Here is a 20,816-nt window from a genome sequence, read left to right on the forward strand (position 1 = left end):
CTAGTGGGATGTTATGGAAATGGCAAATAAGTAGATTGTTGATACTTGGAAGTGGGTATATGAAATGGGTAGAACAAAGCAGAACGTAATGTATATTTCATGTTGATTTCAACTATGTCAAAATGTGTATAAGTAGGTAAACAGGTTTAGAGAATATACAGTGTGGTTAGCATCTACTTCTCTATCATGGTAAATGCTTAACATAAATTTTACCATTTAACCACTTCAAGTTCATTATTCAGTGGCATTAAGTACGTTCACAATATTGTGCAAACCTCCCTACCATCCATTTCCAGAACATTATCATCATGCCAAGCAGAAACTCTGTGCCCATGAATACTCCACATTCCCTTCACCCCCTAAGTCCCTGGTAACCACTATTCTACTTTCTGCCCCTATGAGTTTGCCTTCTAGAAGTGGAATCATACAGTATTTGTCCTTTTGTGTCTGTCTTATTTCACTTAGTATAATGTTTTGAAGCTTCGTCGTATTGTAGAATGAGTCCGAATTTCATCCCCCTTGGAGACTAATGGCCCATCGCATGTATACCCCACAGTTGGTTTAGCCATTCACCCATTGATGAACATCGGGTAGCTTCTACTTCTTGATTGTCGAGAATGGCGCTGCTATGAACATGAGTGACCAAGACCCTGCTTTCAGTTCTTTTGTATGTTTACCTAGAAGTGCAATCACTGGATCATATGGTAATTTGATGTTTAACTTTTTGAGGAACTGCCAACCTGTTGGTGTGTTTTTAATATAAAGCTCTTCAAGTTTATTTATACCTACGATCCCTAGTTCCTTTTGCTCTGCTTAATGCACACACGAACTATCAAGGGATTGCTACAGATGTGAAAACGTTTTGCTCTGTTGAAAGGAAAGAGCCTTTACAGATCTTAAGATAGTAGAATTTTTTTTAAGGTTTTTAAAAAAAATTTATTCATTTGAGAGAGATACAGAGACAGAGAGAGCTCAAGCAGGGGGAGAGGGAGAAGCAGACTTCCAGCTGAGCTGGGACCCCTCCCCCACCCCTGCCAACGTGGGGCTTGATCTCAGGACCTGGAAATCATGACTGAGCCAAAGGCAGACACACGCTTAACCATCTGAGCCCCCCAGGCACCCCAAGATAGAATTTTCTGAGTGTGGCTGTGGAAAGCAGGGTCAACCCAGCTGATTGAAACTTAACAGATGATTCTGGAACCCTTAGATTTTATCAGCAGCCTCAGTTTTTACCATCTCCCAAAAAGCTTTAACCAAGGTAAAATTTAAATGGATGGATTTATAATTGCTTTATTTTTGTCCAATTTAGCCAGAAGAGGGGAGACAGAGGAGGGAACCAAAAGAATGATTTTCCTAAGCTAGATTCCTCCATCCCTGATGGTTGAAAGGAGTTCTATTGTTCTCTTTGTCTTAGTCACCTAGGTTCCCTGAGCTAACCAGTCATGAAGGAAATGTGAAGAGTCCTTCAGTTAATTGGGTTGAATTTGTGCAGTCCTCAGGAGCCCTGCAGTGGGTGCCGGAGAGAGGCAGGGCAGAGGATAAAAGCTTGTTTTGGGGGCCCCTTAGAGTTCCCTCATTAATGATGGGAAACAGTCTTGCCCTCGGGTACTTAGAGACTTAGGAGTTCAGGGCTCCTGGTCCTTTAGGAACAGGAGAAAGAAGACATGTATAATAAAATCACCCCTTGTCTGAAGTAAAATGATGTAAATCGTTTCCAGTGATAAAGACCAGCTGTTAAGTCAGGATACCTCTGGTCAGACTGTATTTGCTTTTATAGGTCTCTTCAAATAATCTTTTAGGATGGAGGTGGATACAAGTGAAGACATGGCCGTCAGGTGAGGCTTTCCTAGGAGACAGGATTGGTTACTTGTCTCCTTCCTCCATGCTGACGTCAAGGTGTGCGGGCTGTGCTTTCTTCCAGCCAGCGTCCCATGCTCCGTGGCCCCAGAAAAGTCAGTGTGTAGGCCTCAGCCGCCCCAGGTCCGGCGTACATTCTCCCTGGACACCATCCTCAGCTCCTACCTTCTGGGCCAGTGGCCACGAGATGCCGATGGGGCCTTCACCTGCTGTACCAATGACAAGGCCACCCAGGTAATGACGCGTTCTCCTAAGGGGATAGGGATGGGGGGTGGGGGCTGGCTCAGGAGGCCTTTGGTCTGCTTACCAACTCTCAGTCACTGACATGATCTGTCCTGGGTTTTGGCCGTCTGTCTTCACCATGTGGCTTCTCAGCATCTGATACTTACCAGCTCAGTTTTGTCTGTAAACCTACCATGAAAATGAGCTTGCATCCCACCTGGCTGGTGCAAGAGAGAAGTCAGTCTGGGTTTCCCAGTCTGGCTTTGAGTATTTGTGTGTGGGTCAGTAAGAGTTGACTTTGGAATCTCTTCTAGGTTTTCAAAAATGAGATTTACCTTTCTAAAATTAAGCAGGCCAACATTCAACCGAGTTTACATTCCCCAGACAACTGGGAGAGGGGGCCAGAAAGTGTCTTGAGCTGGGATAGATCTCCCTGGAGCAGTAGGAGTGGAAAGCTCTCAGATTGTGAAGACTCCAGCCCTAGCCAGCAGCCCATTGGAGTCCAGTGGGACCGTCTGAGTCCTTTGGAGCCCAGGTCCTCTGTCAGTATTTTTCTTCCTGGTGGTCTTTTCACTAAGAATCCTGAACTTCAAAGGAAACTCCGCGGGTCACCTGGCCCCTTGGCCAGTTTTCAAATAAGATAGTGTTCACCTGAGCAAGGGGTCATCTCCTATGTAAAATTATACAAAGATATTTCTTTCTTTTCTTTTTTTTTTTTAAAGATTTATTTATTTATTTGAGGGGGGGGAATGCACACGCAGGGTTGGGGAGGAGCAGAGGGAGAGAGAGAATTCCAAGCAGACTCCCGCTGAGCCCAGAGCCCAGCTCGGGGCTGGATCTCATGACCCTGAGATCACGACCTGAGCAGAATCAAGAGTTGGACTCTGAGCTAACTGACTGAGCTACCCAGGCACCCCATACAAAGATACTTCTTAATCTGATTCAGGACTTCACCATTCTTAGCAGTTGAGTCCAATCTTTTCCCTTTTGATACATAAACCCATTGCTCTTTGACTTCAGAACAAACGACTTGTTCTCAGGAAAGAGGAAACAGGGTGGGTAGCGTGGGGCCTCAGAAGCAGGCCTGCATCCTGGGGGGTCCTGGGCAAGTCAGCTCTTCCTTTGCAAGCCGGGAGTGTGTACCCGCTCGGCTTGCTCGCAGGTGGGGTGACAGACAAGTGTGAAAGTGTTTCGTTCCCTCACATCCCCCTGCCTCTTCTGTGCACATCCCGTTGGTCCCTTGCTTTTATTTATTATTTTTTTTAGTAAGCTCCACTTTCAAAGGTTGCTAGTGAACGTCTGAATGCCCAGTACTGTTCTCGGCATGTTGGAATGAAGGATAAGGAAATGAGAACAAGATTTGGCCTCTGTGAGACTGGATGCCAGTTCCATGAAGGCCAGTGAACAGACAGCCAAGAGATGAGATGAGGCCAAATGTTTGGCATGGTTTAGAGGAGAGAAATTCTCATGGGAATGCCCCACCTTGAACCAGAAGGAATTGGCCGCAGCTGAGATCAGTGGCTCTCTTTCGATCTACGGACAGAATGTGAAGGGAGGACATGCTCCAGTGGTGGACAGCAGGGGCCTGCCTCCTTGGAGCCACAGGCATTGCTGTGCCCTGTATCCTTGGGAAAGGCTGAGTAAGACACCTTCTGCTTTGCCCTCACAGGCCTGGAGTACACACTCCCTTCTCTTCGGAGAGGAGGGTTTAATTCAAAGAAGGTATCTAATCAAGCAGGGATTCTAGGAGGACAGGACCTGAGGCTCCTTCCAGTGTGCAAGCTCAAGTGTGACATGCCCCTTTGTCAGGTGCGGGCTTCACACCTCTCCCTGCCCCTGTCACTTCCGGCTACCGACCTTCTAGGAAGCCTCTACCCCACTCCTTGGAGACTGTTCTCTTTGTCAACTCAAGGGAGGGTTGGTCTCAGATGTTCCTTGACGGGATTTAGAGGCCTGGGCTCTAGGCTGTGTGTTTTTGCTCGGGCTCCAGCTGCAGGCCAGATCTTTTATATAACAAGTCTGGGCTTCTTGCCACGGCGAGACAGAGGTCAGCGATGCGCCTCCGTGGGTCTGGCAAGGCCAGGCTGTGCAGCTTTCCTCTTTTCCCGGGATGGGCTCCAGCCCTCGAGGAACTCTTAGCAACCTGTCAATATTGTGGCCGGAGTCAAGACGTGGGAGAATTCTGATCAACGTAGGCATCCAAACCAAAGTATGCAATCCTGCCCATCTTTCAGTCCTGGCCTTCTGGGAATTTTCGGTTTCTAGACTTGGGGCTCCAGTCACATTTTTGCTTGAGGCCCCCACTCTACCCCAGCCTGGCACGGGCTACCTCCTTCAACACTGACATTATACCGGGAAGCCCTGAGGCTCTCCTGCCCTCTCCCTAAGTGATTGGTGTTCCTTCTCTCTGCAGAACGGGCATATCCCCAGAACAGACTAGAGATAAGGGAGAGGTTTTATTGGGGAGCTACAAGGGAGCATGGACAAAGGTAGAGGGAAAGTAAGGAGGCAGGATTTACCAAAGTCCTTGAAAGCTTTTATGTTGTTAAAAAAAATAATAAATTGAGGCCGGCACCCTTCCCTCCTTCCTCTGAGCCCTACCCCTGCCTTTTGCCCCTTCTCTTCCAGACACACCAATGTTAGGACTCCTGTTGTGTCTGGCAGACACAGTTTGCCCCCTACCCCCCACCCCAGAGCCAGCAGCTAGAGTGTGTGTGTTTGGAAACCACGTCAGCCCTGGTGTTCCTGGGGACATGCCTTGTAGTGAAGGCAGTAGCCATTGTTAGGCTGAACGTTCTAGAGGAAACAAGAATGCTCCGCGTTCCAAGCAAGTTTCTGACCTAGGCAGGAGACATAGAGCACCTGTCATTTGGATAGCCAAGCATGCTGCATTCTCAAATTTTTCTCACAAGATGGTTACTCAGATTATTTAGGTCAGGGGAGGAAGAGAGGGGGATGAGTCTTATTTGGTGGAATAGGGTGTTCTGTGAAGCTCTGCATGTTCTGAGCTCGGAAGAGCCATGGGAGAGAGCTGCCCAGGTCTCCCAGAGACAAGCTGGGTGAGCCCAAGGAAGGGCTTGGGTACGGTGGGAGCAGGGCACAGAGCGGCCAGTCAGGGAGGACTGGCAAGGCTCCTGGATGGAGTCACCATCATCAGGAGGAGGTTCTTCGTGTGTTAGAGGACTTTCTTCAGTTTTCTTCAGGCCAGTATGAAGATGTTTTCCCCTCTCTGGACCACCGTGTCCCCAGGTTAGCTGACAAACCCAAGCCGGCCACCAAGTGCTCTGGGCCGGCCCAGCTAGTGGCTGGGCCAGGGCTGGGTGCTGTCTCCACCTCCCTTCTTGCCGTGCAAAGCCCTCGTGTCTCTGTGTGCTCTTCTGCAGGGAGGAAGTGGTCTCACCACAGCTGGAATGACTGTTTGAGCACAGTTCCCCCGCTGGTCTCATCCTGCAGACACACGGGACCCTGGGTTCCCGCTCTGCTCGGCCCCCCATGCTGCTCATCCCAGCCCTGGGTGTGGGGCCTGGGCATGGTGCCTGGTTTCCAAACTGGCAAGCAAGACCAGTTGTTCAGCAGATGGCTTGACAGCAGCACAGAATATTTGAAAATGGGTCCGTGCTGAAAAATCCAAGGGTTCCATAGTCACTGGAGGGCCGAGGCCAGTGGCTTTGGCCACCTCCAGCCGGAGTTCCTGGCCTGGGCCGGTGGACCACCCTCAGAGAGCCTTTTCCTGCCTGTGTTTCGCCAGAGTCCCCCGGGGGCTGAGTCCCTTCTGACTGTCATGTTCCGCACGTAGTCACTGAGCATCTGTACCAGGCCAGGCACCACGCTGTTCTTGGTCCCTGCACAGGTATGCAGAGCTATGTTCCCAGGGCTTGCCAGGCTCTGCCAGGGTTCCTGGAAACTGCATGGCCAGGACTCTTGCCTGGAAGTCCAGGTGGAAAGTGAGTTGGGTTGGCGTCAGAGAACCGGGTTCCAATTCGGAGGGTTTTGGCTCCCTCCCGCCCCTGCCTACTTGTTCTGTCAGGCTGTTCTTTGGAAAGCTGCCCTCCATGCCCACCCCCAGTTAATCCTCTGGCAGCTGAGATGCCCAGGCAAGGCTTCCTGGCTTTGACCCCTATCCAGGCTGGCATAATCTGATCAGCGTCCTGTACAGTTTGGTGATGTTGCTTATGGCTAGTACGTGGTCCTGCTTTTCTCTCGGCTACTCCCCGTGGGCCAGGGTGTTAAAATAAATCTGTTCCAGTGCCTGAATCCCCTTGATGAACATGATGCTTTGGCCTGCTGAGCTGAAGCTCCACTTCCAGAGGGTCATCTGGAAGCCGTCCTGCTGCATGGCTTGACCCTTATTGTGCAATAAAAGGGGGACTCTTCGAAAGGTAGGCTTCCTTAGCTGTGTCTTTTCTGTGCTCCAGGAAGACCTTGGCTTAGACCTCTGCCGTGAAGACCCAGAGGTGAAGCCGCCCATCTGCCCAGATGCACTGGAACTAGGGAGCAGGGTGTGGGTCCCACTCTTGACACACCCCATTCAGTCGGAGGGGCCAAAGCCCACACTCGTGCATGGGCTTGCTTTACAGATGCTCAGATGCCCATGGCTTCAAGCACAGGATGACCTGCTGTCTTAGGTTCCCAGAGCTGGTGTGACAAATGATCTCAAACTCCGTGGCTTAAAACAACAAAACTTGATTCTCTCACACATCCACAGGCCAGAAGTTAGAATTCTGTTTCACTGGGCCAAGATCAAGGCGTTGGCAGGGCTGGCTGCTGGGAGAGCCATTCCTTGCATCTTCCGGCTTCTGTGGCTGCCAGCGGTCTTTGGCTTGTGGCCACATCACTCTGGAATCTGTCTTTGTGGTCACATCACCTTATCTTCCTCCGTGTGTGTCTGATTGCCCTCTCTGTCTCTCTTATAAGGACACTTGTAATGACCCAGGTTGTGTGGATAAACCAGGGTAATCTTAGCATCTCAAGATCCATAACTTAATCACATTTGTAAAAACTTTACCATATAAGGTAACACACATAGATTCCAGGAATCAGGATCTGGTATCTTTGTAGGGCCATTTTTCAGGCTGTCACACCAACTGACCTCACCTTTTCCTGCTTTGCCTCTTGCTCACACTGCTCCAGTGACACTGGCCTTGCCTCCTTATCATTCTCAAACAAACCATGCTCACTCCTGCCTTAGGGCCTTTGCACTGGCTGTTTCTGCCATCTGGATCTCTTGTACCTCAGATATCTGCCTGGCTCACTCCCACATCCCCTTCACTTTTTCCTTCAGATGTTACTTTTTAATTGAGGATGTCCCTGACATTTAAAATCATGTTCCCCTGTCTAGCATTCCTATCTCCTTTCATTGCTGTGTTTTTCTCTTAGTACGTATCACTGTGTCCCCAGCTAGAACATAAACTCAAAGGGAACAAGGATTTTTGTTGTTTTGCACATGGCTGTGTTGCCAGCACCTGGAGCAGTACCTGACATGCGGTGTGTGTTCAGTAACTGTAGGTTCAGTGTGTGGGTGATGTGTACTCTGAGTTGTCTGTACAGAGGAGACGAGCAGAGGAGTAGTCAGTAAGAGATACACAAGTTAGATGGGCTCCCCAAGAGGCAGGCCAGGAAGACTTGATAGGGCAGGCCCTCTTAGAGAGGGCAGGCTTAGAAGTCCAGGGTAAGGGGAGAAAGGAGGCAGAACTAGGTTTGCCTGGGTACAGACAGCGAGGGTGAGGGCCCATGGGATGGAAGGTAAGGCAGCGACATCTGTGACCAGGACGTAGCCAGGTGTTGCGGCAAAGCAGTGACCTTGTAGCATGGTTTACACAGGGGTGGCCCTGGTTGCTAGAAGATGTGGCTGAGCAGAGAGAGGTGAGGTAAGATGGTCCGAGAGACATGATCCCTGTTTGGCGTGAATTTTCACATCCTTTCTAGACTCCACTGTCAACCCACTTGTCTCCTTCCACCCCCCCACACCTCTCTGAGGGAAGAAGACAGTTGAAGAACCTGTAGGAGATGTTAATGGGTGGGGCTGTTGTGAGCCCCGATGGAAGGGAAATGGGCATCATCAACCATCGCCATCCCACCTCTGTGACCTGTATGCGAGCTCAGCTTGGATGAGTAGAGCTAACGATCTGTAGGGCTGGCTTTGAATCCCAGGGCGGGGAGGTGCGTTTGTGTGTCTGCCGGGCCGAGGAGACTGTGGGAGAGGGGGACCTCCTCGTTTGCAGTCTGCGCAGCAGCTCTCCTGAGGCTCTGTGTACTGGCACCCCAGTTCGGGGAGAAGCAAGCATTGGGAAGTCGACCAGCTAGCTGCTTGGATGCCGAATGCTATCACAGCTAGCTCTGCCTCCAGGGTCTGGGCTGTGGCCTGAAGGATGTGCTGCCTGCCCTCTTCCTGAAGGAGGGGGCTGTGGACTCTGGAGCCCCGGCTGGTCTTCCTTGTGGCGCGGTCAGGGAAAGAGGGTGGGGTAGCCATCTTACCCTGGCTGTGTCGCACAGGAAAGGCCCTGGTCAGCAGCTGGGAGAAGGAAGAGCCAGGGAGACTCAGCTCCCTGTTGCCCCTCTGTCCAGCTGTCGCACAGGGCAGTCTGCCCCCCACCCCCTCCCCGGCTCTTCTTCACAGCTGTTGGGTGGTGAGTGGTTGGGTTTTTTTTCCCCAGCTCTTATCCTCCCCCTTTTTCTGTTTGCAACAACCTCTTGGGGGAGGTCAGCAGATCTGCTGGAAGAGATGGTTCCCAGGCCCTCATGGTTTGGCAGCTCGTGCAGAGAACTTAGAGCTGGTTCCCCTGGAACATTCCCCCTTGGGCCCCTCCCTTGGAATGGAAGCAGGGGGTGTTGGTGGTGGGAAGTGATCTAGTCCTCCTTTGCTTCCTTCTTGAGCCAACACTTCCTCCCTCAGGTTGGGGCCCAGGAAATGGGGCGACCCGGTCTGCCTCAATCTTGTGCCCTTGGCCTTCCTATGCAGCCAGGGAGGGGGATATGGCCGACTGAGAGGTCTTTTCCCACAAAGGGCAGCACAGGGCCCAGGAGAAGGAGCTGTGATAAAGCCAGGAAGGGTCAGGGTCAGGGCTGAGTTCAGAATTCTGGCTTCCTCCTTGCTGAGAATGCCCCCTCCCATGACTATTCAGGAGGACTTTGGGGCCCCCAGCATTCAGTCCATGTGGAGGGAAAAATCATGAAGCCAGCTGGAGACACTGTGCTACACGGAAGCCTCCTGCTTTGGTTGAAGATGGAGGATTGGGGACCCCTACTGACATTTTTCCTCTTTTACCAAGTAATGGTTGCTTACTGGAGTCCCGTCTAATAACTTGTTTTGCATAATGCTCCCAGGATCCCAGACCTGTGCCAGACCCATAAAGGGTCCAAGAATGAGGATGCCGGTGGTTCCCTGAGCCTGTGTTCTTCTGGGGCTGGTTGGGATAGGGAGGGCAGGACTTGTCCCTTGGGGAGCACCTGGAATAGCTGCGGCCAAAATCCATGTGTAAAGGTCACAAGAGTAAAAGCAGTTTGGCCTTGTTGGCTTATCAGGGAGGGCTTCCTGGAGGACGTCGACTGGGAGAGGGACAGTGCAGGTGGAGAAGCCTCAAAGAATAAAAGAGGCCGGCAGTGTTTGGGAAGGCTGATGACTAGACAACAGAGAAGCCTTCAGAGAGCCACCACTTCTGACCAGGAAGTGGCTGCTTCCCTGGAGCCTGAGAAGCCGCTCTGTCTCATGGGGTTTCTCTCCCTGCAGACGCCCCTGTGCTGGCAAGAGCTGGAAGGAGAGCGGGCCAGCTCCTGTACACACAAGCGCTCAGCATCCTGGGGCAGCACAGACCACCGAAAAGAGGTAACTGACTCCTTTGACTCGGTGCCCATTGTAGCTGCCTCCTGCCTAGGCCCAGCGTTGTAGATGCGTCTGCTCCAAAGTAGCCTCAGATCTTCGGTCTCACTTGCCTTTTCCTAACCTGTCAGTGTCATGGCCCAGCTTAGGAGTCCATACCTTTCCACCAGCAGGAGCTTTGCTAGGGACTACAGGTGCCCTCCAGCAGCCAGGCGCAGGGTGGGAGCTGCCACTGTTCTCCGTGTGCTTGGGGGTTGTATCTGGATAATCCCATTCCAAGGCTGGAGGAAGACAGGGAGTGAGTTTCCGGGAACTGGAAGCCTCCAACCTCACCACCTACTTAACTATGCATCCAGCCTTAATTTTTTATTTTTTTTTTAGATTTTATTTATTTATTTGACAGCACAATCGGGGTGGGGGCAGGCAGAGGGAGAAGCAGGCTCCCCACTGAGCAGGGAGCCCAACACGGGGCTTGCTCCCAAGACCTTGGGATTATGACCTCAGCTAAAGGCAGATACTTAACCAATCGAGCCACCCAGGCATCCCATCCAGCCTTTTTTTTTTTTTAAGATTTTATTTATTTATTTGACGGACAGAGATCACAAGTAGGCAGAGGAAGGCAGAGAGGGGGCAGGAAGCAGGCTCCCTGCTGAGCAGAGAGCCCAGTGCGGTGGGCTCAATCCCAGGACCCTGGGTTCATGACCTGAGCCAAAGGCGGAGGCTTTAACCCACTGAGCCACACAGGTGCCCCCAGCCTTATTTTTAGAAAAAGAGAAAAATAGTTGTGTGTTCCCACTTTTCGCTGGCCCTCCCCCTCTCTCAGGAGGATGCCCGTCACTGAGGCCGTAGAGAGCAGCACAGACGGGGATCCTGGGCTGCAAACCACTTCCACCTGCCACACCAGCTGGCAGCGCCTGAGGGCCGACCCTCTGGGAGTCCCCTCCAGCCACTCTTGGTTGCAAGACCAGAGAGAAAATGTGAAGGGAATGCTCTACAAGTTAAAAGCTAGTGGGAAATACAGACTATGTGAAGTTTGGAATGATCAGTAAGCAAGGTGTTTACACTAAGCGTGGTCACGGTGTGAATGGTGCCTGAGAGGAGATCTAAAACCACTTCTTCTTGGCAGTGGTCATAACTTGTATGGCAGATCTCTTCTCTGGATCCTATTTAATTTGGGCCCGTATTTATTTATTTTATTATAAATTTTTTAAAAAGATTTTTATTTGACAGGTTTTTTAAAAGATTTTATTTATTTGACAGAGACACAGCAAGAGAGGGAACACAAGCAGGGGGAGTGGGAGAGGGAGAAGCAGGCTTCCCGCCGAGCAGGAATCCCGATGTGGGGTTAGATCCCCCATGACCTGAGCCAAAGGCAGACAGACGCTTAATGTCTGAGCCACCCAGGCGCCCCAATTTAGGTCCATATTTAAAAAGATCTGCATTTCCTGAGCCTTCGCCAGCTGAGGGCGAGTGGAGAATTACACATGTGACAGGGATAATAATCCAAACCATTTCTAATAATGCGTAATTGTTACAAGATATGGAAGTTAGGACAAAATCTGAGATTCCCTGTTGAGCATGGGCTCCTTGCTCGGTGCAGTCTCCTTTAAAATGAGGGGAAATCCTTCCAACCTTCCTGGTCCCAGGGCCTCTGAGATAGCTGTAAATGGACTTTGAAGAGTGAATTCAAAATCATCATTTCCCATTTCTATTAATAGCGTGGTATTCCAGGCCTTTGGAATCCGTGAAAGACAAAAATGGTTTCGGCATTGCGTATTTTGAATTTTTTGGAAACTGATCCATCTGATTCATTTTTCCAACTGATCCGTGGAATACATGAAATTCAGGAACCGCAAATACCTCGTTCATAAGGTCTCTGGCTTGCTCGATGAGCGTATCATCGGTTCTGAACTCACCGAGCTTTCCTGGGAAGTTTTCCATCTTCCTCTTAGGCATTTTGATGGGCCTTGGGCAGCAGCCGCACCAGGGAGGAGGGACCTCCGTGCCCTTTAGCTTTGCTTCACTTTCCTCTCCCCCCTCCTATCTCTGGGCTGACAGATTTCTAAGTTGAAGCACCAGCTGCAGAGGACAAAGCTAAGCCGAAGCGGGAAGGAAAAGGACCGGGGCTCCCCCCTGCCAGGGGACCATGCCGTGCGGGGAGCCCTGAGGGTATGTATATGTCCGCCCCCTTCCTGGGCCTGCGCCCCTTGTCATCGCCCCGTGTGGGCAGGTCCTCACAGGTCTTATGGTCGCTGATTGAGCCTGTCACACTGCCTGCCCTGTGGCCACCCGGTGCTTAGGTGGTTTACGCGCCAACTCGGGCTCACTGAGTGAACCCGGGAGGGCCAATGGCTCTCCCCTCCACCCCCACGCCCCCTTACCATTGACCCAGTGGTGAGCCTGCACACTCTAGAAGCACACTCTAGACCTCTCAACGCACTAACTTCTGAAGAAAACCCCCCTGAGTTTTCCTAATGCAGTCGGCCCTGTCCCCAGATCCTTCTTGACCCACTTGGTTCTGCTGTGTAGACATGACCTTACCCTCCCCAGTCAGGGCCGGGGGCGGGGGTGGTCTGTGATCACTGTCTGCCTCTTCCTCAGGCATCCCCTCCCAGCTTCCCCTCAGGATCACCTGTCCTGCGACTCAGCCCCTGCCTGCACCGGAGCCTGGAAGGGCTCAATCAAGAGCTGGAGGAGGTGTTTGTGAAGGAACAGGGTGAAGAGGAGCTGCTGCGGGTGAGTGGGGCGCACCCTCAATGCGGGACAGCCAGCGGCCTGCTGAGGGTGGGTGCAGGCCGGCAGGATTCCAGCTCTCTGGGGGCCTCCGGGCCGTGGCCGTGTTGGGAACACAGTGCAAATACCAGCCTGCACAAGGAACACAAATCGAGTTCATTAGATTAGAATAGACTTGGCCAGCAGGACAGCAGAGCCAGGCAGTGGAGCGGAGGTAGGCTTGTGGTGCTGGGTGGGAAGAGAGGGAGCCGGCCTCAAGTGGAGGGGAGACTCCACAGCCAGGAGGAAGGGTCTTGGCAGTGCTCTTCAGCTTACCAACCCTGCTCCCCGCCTTCTCATCCCTGTCACCATCACTGTCCCCCGCCCATGCCCCAGTTGCCTGTGTCTCTCACCTCTCCCTCCATGTTCAGCATTCATCCATGTCCAGGTACCCCTGGGCAGCCTCCCCCACCCCACCCCACTCCAGGCAAATCATGTGCTGCGTTTTCTGCCATCTCAGGCACGTTCTTATACTGACACAGTACAACTGTACAGTGCCAGTTGGGCAGTATTAATATAATTCCAAGGGGCACACTCCTCAGTTTATGAGTTACGTGCTGGTTGGTTTTTAATCGATGTCCGTGTAGGATTTGATACCCACCCAGACACCTGCACACAGTTCGGTGAGCTGTGGGCACTAGTACCAGGGATGGTTAGTACTAATACTAGTACCTAGTACTAGGTACTAGGGTTAGTTAGTACTAGTACTAATACCAGGAAGCAAGGAGGGGGTATTTCCTACGTGATAATGACATTTGTGCCTGTCCTGCAGGGGCTCGCGTGGTCAGCGGCCTGGTGGTTCACCCCTTAGCATGCTTCTCACATGTTCTTCATCTTTGTGTTCTTGGAGAATGTCCCCACCCTCAAGACTTACAGCCTGCTGATGGCGTCACCTTGATGAGACTGTACAAATAAGCATGTGATTCTAGATTGGGTTGCAAGGGCCAGGGGAGAAATAAAGAGGGGCTTTCCCTTGAATCAGTGACTTGAGAAAGCCATGTCCCAGTGTCGCTGTGCGTTAGGGATAGTGGCCAGAACAGCGAGGGGAGGAGCTTAAGGGACATTGGTGCTCTGCTGGCCCCGAAGAGAGGGGCCTGAGAGTACTTCTCCACCCTTTTCCCTGGCAGATCCTTGATATCCCTGATGGGCACCGCGCCCCAGCTCCCCCCCAGAGTGGCAGCTGTGACTACCCCCTCCTCCTTCTGGAGCCTGGCAACCTTGCCAGCTCTCCCTCCATGCCCCTGGCATCCCCCCAGCCTTCGGGCCCGGCCAGCCGCGAGGAACACCGGGGTACAGTCGAGGAGCAGGCATCCATCCCTCATGACAAAGGTAAGCAGAGGGGGTGCTGGGCAGGTCCTGCCTGAGGTCCAGGGGGCCCTCCCTCTGCTTTCCCCCTCTAATCAATTTCAAGCCTGGGAATCCTCCTTACTAACCAAATAGAATATATTCATGGGTCGTCTTTATTCTGTGTGCCATACTAGCCATAGAAACGGTGCTTTCCACAGATTCTGATTTATAATTTATATAAAGTCTCTGCACCTGCACTTCTAGTCTCAGTGGGACCCAGGCAGCAGCACCTCTCATCCTCCTGTTTTGGCTAAAGTTAGCATGCGGAGTGGAAAGCCTGTGGGTCTGTTTGGCTGGTCCACTGTGCCCATTACTAGCAACAGGTCTCAAGGCAGTTGGGAAAGATAGACAATGAGCAAATGTGGTCTCTCACCCCGGGGTCACACTACTTGACCCGGATTGAAACCCACCCTTTCCAACTCCAAATCTCTACTTTGTCCTGTGCTCTGGCTCCTTCCTGGGAGGAAAGACCCAAGCCCTTCCTCCCCACGATAATGACCCTCCTCTCCTATAGCAGTGTGGCCTGCCTCCTTGAACTGGATCCTCACAGCTTGTGAGGTAGGCAGGTCAAGGGCATGTCTCACACTACACAGAGGTAAACAGAGCATAGAGTAATAAGGAATAAATGACAGATAAATACAGATAAAGTCAATATTGGCAGCCTAGACCAAGTATGTTCACTGAGTGGAAAGGGAGAGGGATTTTATCCCATGAGTGGGGTTGAGTAAAGACTGTACAAGAGCTCTTCCTGGAGGAAGGGATAGCTTCACAACACTGTGGAGAGGACGAAGCTGTGATATGTTGTAGCAGGGCGGTGTGGTCTTGAAAGAAAGCAGGGAGACAGAAGTTAGGATTCCTTTAATGACGACTTGGAGTCCCAATTGTAGTCTGCCTCGTGGGAATACAGAATTGCTGTTAGGCCTGATTTTTCCATCAAAACAACTATATTTTTTAAAAAAAGATTTATTTATTTATATATTAGAGAGAGCACAGAGGCAGAGGGGCAGAGGGAGAGAATCCCAGGCACCTTCCCATTCAACATGGAGCCTGACGTGGGGCTCGATCTCACGACCCTGAGATCATGACCTGAGCTGAAATCAAGAGTCGGTTGCCCAACTGACAGCCACCCAGGCACCCCTCAACGATAATTTTTTATCCTGCATAACGAGGTATAGACTTTCATAAGCTGCCTCAAAGCTGTCTTCAGGTAAAGCATGGTCAGACAATGTGGATTATTAGCATAACTCTGCCAACCCCCCCATGTCCTAGTCTCACCCCTTTACACTGAAGCCTGAGCCCAGGAAGGCAAAGAGCCTCCTTTCCTTCAGCTCCACTGACCTCAGCTTCACTCCTTTTGCAGCCTCCTCTCCGGGCCGCCCAGCCTGCCTTGAAGACAGCAGCCCGTCTCCGGTCCTTGCCTTTGCCGCCTCCCCTCGGCCCAATCATAGCTACGTCTTCAAACGGGAGCCCCCGGAAGGCTGCGAGAGAGTGCGTGTGTTCGAAGAGGCCGTGTGAGTACCTCCTGTGGACCTTGCACTGTGGACAGGACAGGGTGGGGTCGGGATGGGGGTGACACCCCTGCGCTGTCCTCTCTGACAGGCCCTTCTTCCGCCTTGGACTCTCTCTCGGCCTGGGGCCATGGTCAACTTCAGATGCTCGGGATCGCACTTTTTCCGCGACCAAACTTGTTGACATTACCTACTCGGAGCCCTTCAATCTTTGCTTAATCATGATCTCTATGGAAACCTGCTCCCTGCCCACATGCCAGCCACAAGTGCTAGGGGAGCTGGAAAGGAAAGAGATCTGAAACCCAAACCCTTTGTTTTTTTCTTTTCTTTTTTTATCCCCCCATCCCTGGGGAAGGTGGGAGTTTGCTAGATGGTAGTCGGAAAGAGAGAGAACATACTAGTAGTTCTTTTCAGGCAAAGAGGGGAAGTGTCTTGCTCCCAGTGGAGTGGTGGCGGGGGGGTCTGAACAGCTTCCTCCCTGCTTCCCAGTCTTCACCCTGGGGCTGTAGTAGTTCAAATGTCATGAACTCCCAGACAGAAATTTCCAGTCCTTACAAGGAAGGACTGTGGAATATTCCCAAGCCAGGTGGGGCAATTCAGAAGTCATTCTGATGTTGACTGACTTTACCACAGTGCCTTCCCATCAGCAGAGAGGATCAAGGGCTGAACCTTTCCAGACGCCTACCCGGTCCCCCATAGCAGGCACCCCAAAGAGCTCATTTCCTTCCCCTCCCCAGTCAGCTTCACAGTCAGCGGGACAGATTCTCAGTCAAGAAGACTTGGTCCTGGCCATGTGAGCTGAGATGTCGCTAGGACACAGTTGGAGCCTTGAGAGCTCCAGTCGTATCACAGGTGTGGGAGAGGACAGTGTGTGGTAGCGACAGAGGGTACAGCTCGAAGGCAGAGTGGGAGTTAGAAAGCATGGCCCCCCAGGCCATTTGCTCCCAGCTTCGCTGTCCAAGAACCCTGGGTCCTCAGGAGTGGTGTGGAGGAAAAGACCAGCTCTTGCCCCTTAAGCAGACTGGGCTTGTGTGTCTCTCCCCAGTCCACGTTACACTTGAGGAGCCACAGTCTGGGATTACTTGTGGAAATGAGGCTGGTGCCTTCCCTGACTCTTCTACACTCATGACTGCCAACACGGGTCTTCAGGCCATCTCCTCCGGCTTCCTGCCCCTGCGTTAATCCTTTGAGAGAGATGGTGACTCTTGGGGCCCTGGGTGGCTCAGTCGGTTAAGCATCTGACTCTTGATTTTGTCTCAGGTCATGATCTCAAAAACAAAAACAAAAACAAACAAAAAAAGAGGTGGTGACCTATAGATTGCTTTCCAAGAGACCCTGGGAGAGAGATTCTCAGCTCAGTGGGGCCTCTCTCGTGTATCAGCTTGCCCATTGGGAAAGTTCTTGTGTTTCACAGTTCTTCTGTCACATTTTCCTTTTCTTAGCTGCTGATCCTGTAAGATGGTCTGGATTTCCCAGGAGGGGAGTCAAGCTATTCAGGGTCAAACCATTTACCCTCATGTCCTTCGAGTGGGGCTTGGCCTCCTGGGGCACCTTCCCCACGTGGGCGTGCACACACTGAGAGCATTAACCTCTCCTGCCCATTCCTCACTGTCCGTAAGGTGGGATTCTTGTAAACCCTTCTTGGTCAGCGGAGACCTGGCCGCTGTGGACTCCGCTGGGACCCCAGGCCTTCCCAGAGACCCCCAGCACAGGGATCTTCACCTTTTTCTTCCAACTCTTGCCCTGGGCTCACCCCTGCCCTTCTGCTGTCTCCCTCTATTTCCTGGGTTTGGAATTACTAGAATTCTGCAGTTAGAACAGTCATCAGTTTACTATGCTATACGCTAAGTGCATAATACGTGAAGAGGAAGGCGATTGAGGGATCTCCTGGTAACAGAGCTTCACCATCGCACCACACCTTGGCCTTCCTAGGAGCCCTCACAACCAGCGGCTTCTCAGCTGCTTCCCCCTTAAAGTACGGCCAGATGCTCCTCGTCTTATCATAGGCATTCATTACTCCAGAACTCCCTGACTTCCCTCCTTTTATCCTTCCGTTTCTTCCACATGATCAGAGGAGTGGGGTTGGGAGGGTGGGTCAAGACAACCTGTTGAGTTAGAGCCCAGACCTCCTGCGAAGGTCCACCCGCCTTCTCACCCAGGTTGTTATCCTTGTGTCTGAGCAAGGGTTTTGGAAAATCACACTTTTCAAATGTGTTCAAGAATGAGATTCCTTAGGTCAGTAGATTTCAATAGGACACATTCCCCACTCCCACCCCCCTAGGAGACATTTGGCAATGTCAGGGAATATTTTGGGTTGTCACACCTTAAGAGAGGCACAGGTGCTCCCGGCTTCTAGTGGGGAGGTGCCAGGGTCACTGTTAAGCATCCTATAGTGTCCAGGGCAGCTCCCCACAATGACAGGCTCAAAATGTCAATAGTGCTGATGCTGAGAGACCCTGCTTCAGGCTATGCAGTGTCTTGGGAAATCATTTTGCCTGTGTCTCTGCTTTTAGACAAGCAGTCTGCCCTCAGAACACTGTAGTGATGAAACCTCTCAAATTAAAAGATCCCATGGTCTCCTCTTCTAAAATCACCTCATCGGGAAGTTCTCCTTCCCATCTAGCTTCAGTCCCTCCTGTTTCTAGCTGAAGTAGATTTCCTGTTGTTTTGTTTTTGTTTTTTAAAGATTTATTTATTTGACAGAGATCACAGGTAGGCAAAGAGGCAGGCAGAGAGAGTGAGAGGGAAGCAGGCTCCCCGCTGAGCAGAGAGCCCGATGCGGGGCTCGATCCCAGGACCCTGAGATCATGACCTGAGCCGAAGGCAGTGGCCTAACCCACTGAGCCACCCAGGCGCCCAGATTTTCTGTTGTTCAGCCATATTTCTCATAAATGGACTACTGAGCCTAAAGACTGGTTGTTGCTCCATGGCCTGGAGTTCTTTGAGTAACTTTGAGTAAGCACCCTGCTTGAACAGACACCCAGCTCCCCTGCTCCCCTGACGCCATGGCACCTCCCATCCCTTCTCACTGGCTGTTTCTCTCCCTGTGTGTGTGTGTTTCTCTCTCCAATCTCCAGGTCCCCAGGCCCTGACCTGGCCTTCCTGACTTCCTGTCCTGACAAGAACAAAGTCCATTTCAACCCGACCGGCTCGGCCTTCTGCCCCGTCAGCTTGATGAAGCCCCTCTTCCCCAGCATGGGCTTCATTTTCCGTAACTGCCCCTCAGGCCCGGGGTCCCCCCTGCCCCCTGCCAGCCCCAGGCCACCACCTCGGAAGGATCCAGAGGCCCCCAAAGCCGCCTCGCTGCCGTTCGAGCCGTGGCAGCGCACCCCGCCGTCAGAAGAGCCCGTGCTTTTCCAGAGTTCCCTGGTGGTCTGAGGGCCCCAACCCCACCACTTTGCCATGGAGACCAGTGCCTTGGTGGCAGGCCCCTCACTCGCTCCCCTGAGGTGGGGGATGAGGGAGCCCTTCCCTCGCGGCCTTCAAGCACTTTCATTGATCGTGTCAAAGCCCCGCGTCGTCCTCCTGAGGGACACTGGCCCCTCCGAATGTGAGGGGACCTGCCTTCTCCACTAGCAGCTGGGCAGCTCACAAGTCACACCTGTGTTCCTGCCGCCTCTCTCACTTGGTGGAAAATTCACCTGAAGGTCTTGTGTCACCCCACCCTGGGGTGTGAGTCCAAAGGACTGTCTGTGGGGCCCTTGACCTTGTCATGGAGCAAGCTGACCATGATGGAAGGAGAGGGAGCCCCACAGATTTCCTTCCCTCTCCTCCACAGACGTGGAAGAGGATATCTAAAGAGACAGCCCCATCCTCTCAGCCCCCATCCCTTTGCCTCCCTCTCACTGGAGGAGCTGACCAAAGTAGCCCTAAAGGGGCCAAAACACTTGACCAATCCAGCTGCTGGCAGAGGGGGGAACCAAGCGTTTTTCCCAAGTGGCATTTTCATCTCGCTTTCACCCTAAGATTGTCCTCAGCGGCAGCCCGGCTTGCCCAGCCCCAGGTGGGTGGTGGCAGAGAGGGAGAGCTGGCGTTCCTCCCGGTGGCAAGCGGCAACTCCACACATCCCCCCACCTGCCCCGGGACTGGGGTGGTTTAGAAAAATGCCTATTTTTCTTGTATTGATGTAGAAACTCTATTTTCTCCCAAAGACACTATTTTTGCAGCTGTTTGAAGTTTGTATATTTTCCGTACTGCAGAGCTTACACGAAATTGAAGAATGTTAATGTTCAAGTTTTCTTATCCTGTGTTTAGAAGTTGGTTTTTTTTTGCAGATCTTTGTGTTAATAGACCAAATAAATAAATATTCCCAGCAGCTTGAGGTTCTGATAAACATTTTTAGGGGAGGGGAATGGGATGGAGATTGAATGTGTTATATTGAGCATCCTTGTCTTCAAGAGTGGTCTTTACTTAGCACGGGATGATGTGGATGTGGGTGTTGTATGCATGTGGGCGTTACGTGGATGTAGGCCTTACGCGGATGTGGGTATTACATGGATGCACAGAGTCCCTGTCCTCAGGTCACCAGGGCTGGGATTCTTTAGATGGACATCTAAGCAATAGGTCCACGGAAAGGCTGTCCAAAATGAAGAGCATGGTGTTGGTGGGGTGAAGGAGTCAGTGGGGGATGTCACTAATTCTCGGATGAGTCTGTGAACGCTCCCTAGGGAGAGTGGGTTTCAGAGAGGAAGCAACGGTGACCAAGTTTGACATTGTGGGTGCTCCTTGCACCGGCAAGGGTATCAGGACCAGGGAATGGTCATCAGGTTGAATCTCTTGGCCCAGTTTTAGGGAAGCTTTAGCCCTTCTGGAGTAGTCATTCCATCTCATGAGGACCCAGAACACAGAGGGATTTGCGGCCTCTCTGCTTTATAGTGCTGCACTTGTAAGAGCTCAGAGGCTCTGGGGAGAACTCAGAATAACCATCCCGACATTCTGATAGCGCATTATGATTTACAGACATTTTCACGACATATTATCCCCACCGTATGGGTGAAAAGTTGGACTACCCCAAGGTCAGGCATAATAACTACAGTCGAATCTATGTCAGAAGACCATTCACTGGCTCAATAAGCATCAGATACCGCATTAGTGCTTGACATAAAATGTTACCAAAATATCACAGCAACCCAATGAGAGAAATTGATAGATCCCACTGGACTGATGAGAGGACAGAAAGACTGTATAACTTTACCCCCAAGAGGCAGATATAAAGTGGGGGCGCTGAGATGGGGAAGCAGAACACTTGAGTCCAGTGCCCATGCTTCTAACCACAGTGCTCTCCCACTTGTTAC

At 51.8% G+C, this 20,816-nt stretch overlaps 1 protein-coding gene across 7 annotated transcripts in view; it reads left to right on the top strand.

Annotated features, from left to right (window-relative positions):
* FAM117A (family with sequence similarity 117 member A) overlaps positions 1–19,837 on the top strand; it is a 64,713-nt gene extending 44,876 nt beyond the window's left edge. For 5 of the 7 annotated variants that reach the window (XM_082704712.1, XM_082704714.1, XM_082704715.1 and 2 more), the window contains 7 exons: positions 1,922–2,091; positions 9,806–9,901; positions 11,954–12,064; positions 12,497–12,631; positions 13,795–13,996; positions 15,375–15,525; positions 18,600–19,837. In XM_082704712.1, coding sequence (XP_082560838.1) covers positions 13,903–13,996; positions 15,375–15,525; positions 18,600–18,900 — 546 coding nt within the window. In that variant the 5' untranslated portion in view covers positions 1,922–2,091; positions 9,806–9,901; positions 11,954–12,064; positions 12,497–12,631; positions 13,795–13,902 and the 3' untranslated portion in view covers positions 18,901–19,837. Of the gene's footprint in view, positions 1–686; positions 705–1,777; positions 1,836–1,921; positions 2,092–9,805; positions 9,902–11,953; positions 12,065–12,496; positions 12,632–13,794; positions 13,997–15,374; positions 15,526–18,599 lie in introns of those variants that run through there. The other 2 variants (XM_082704710.1, XM_082704711.1) reach the window with 2 other exon arrangements.
* The last annotated feature ends 979 nt before the right edge of the window (positions 19,838–20,816 follow it).

Source organism: Mustela nivalis, assembly GCF_964662115.1.
Source record: "Mustela nivalis genome assembly, chromosome: 17".
Taxonomy (NCBI): Eukaryota; Metazoa; Chordata; class Mammalia; order Carnivora; family Mustelidae; genus Mustela; species Mustela nivalis.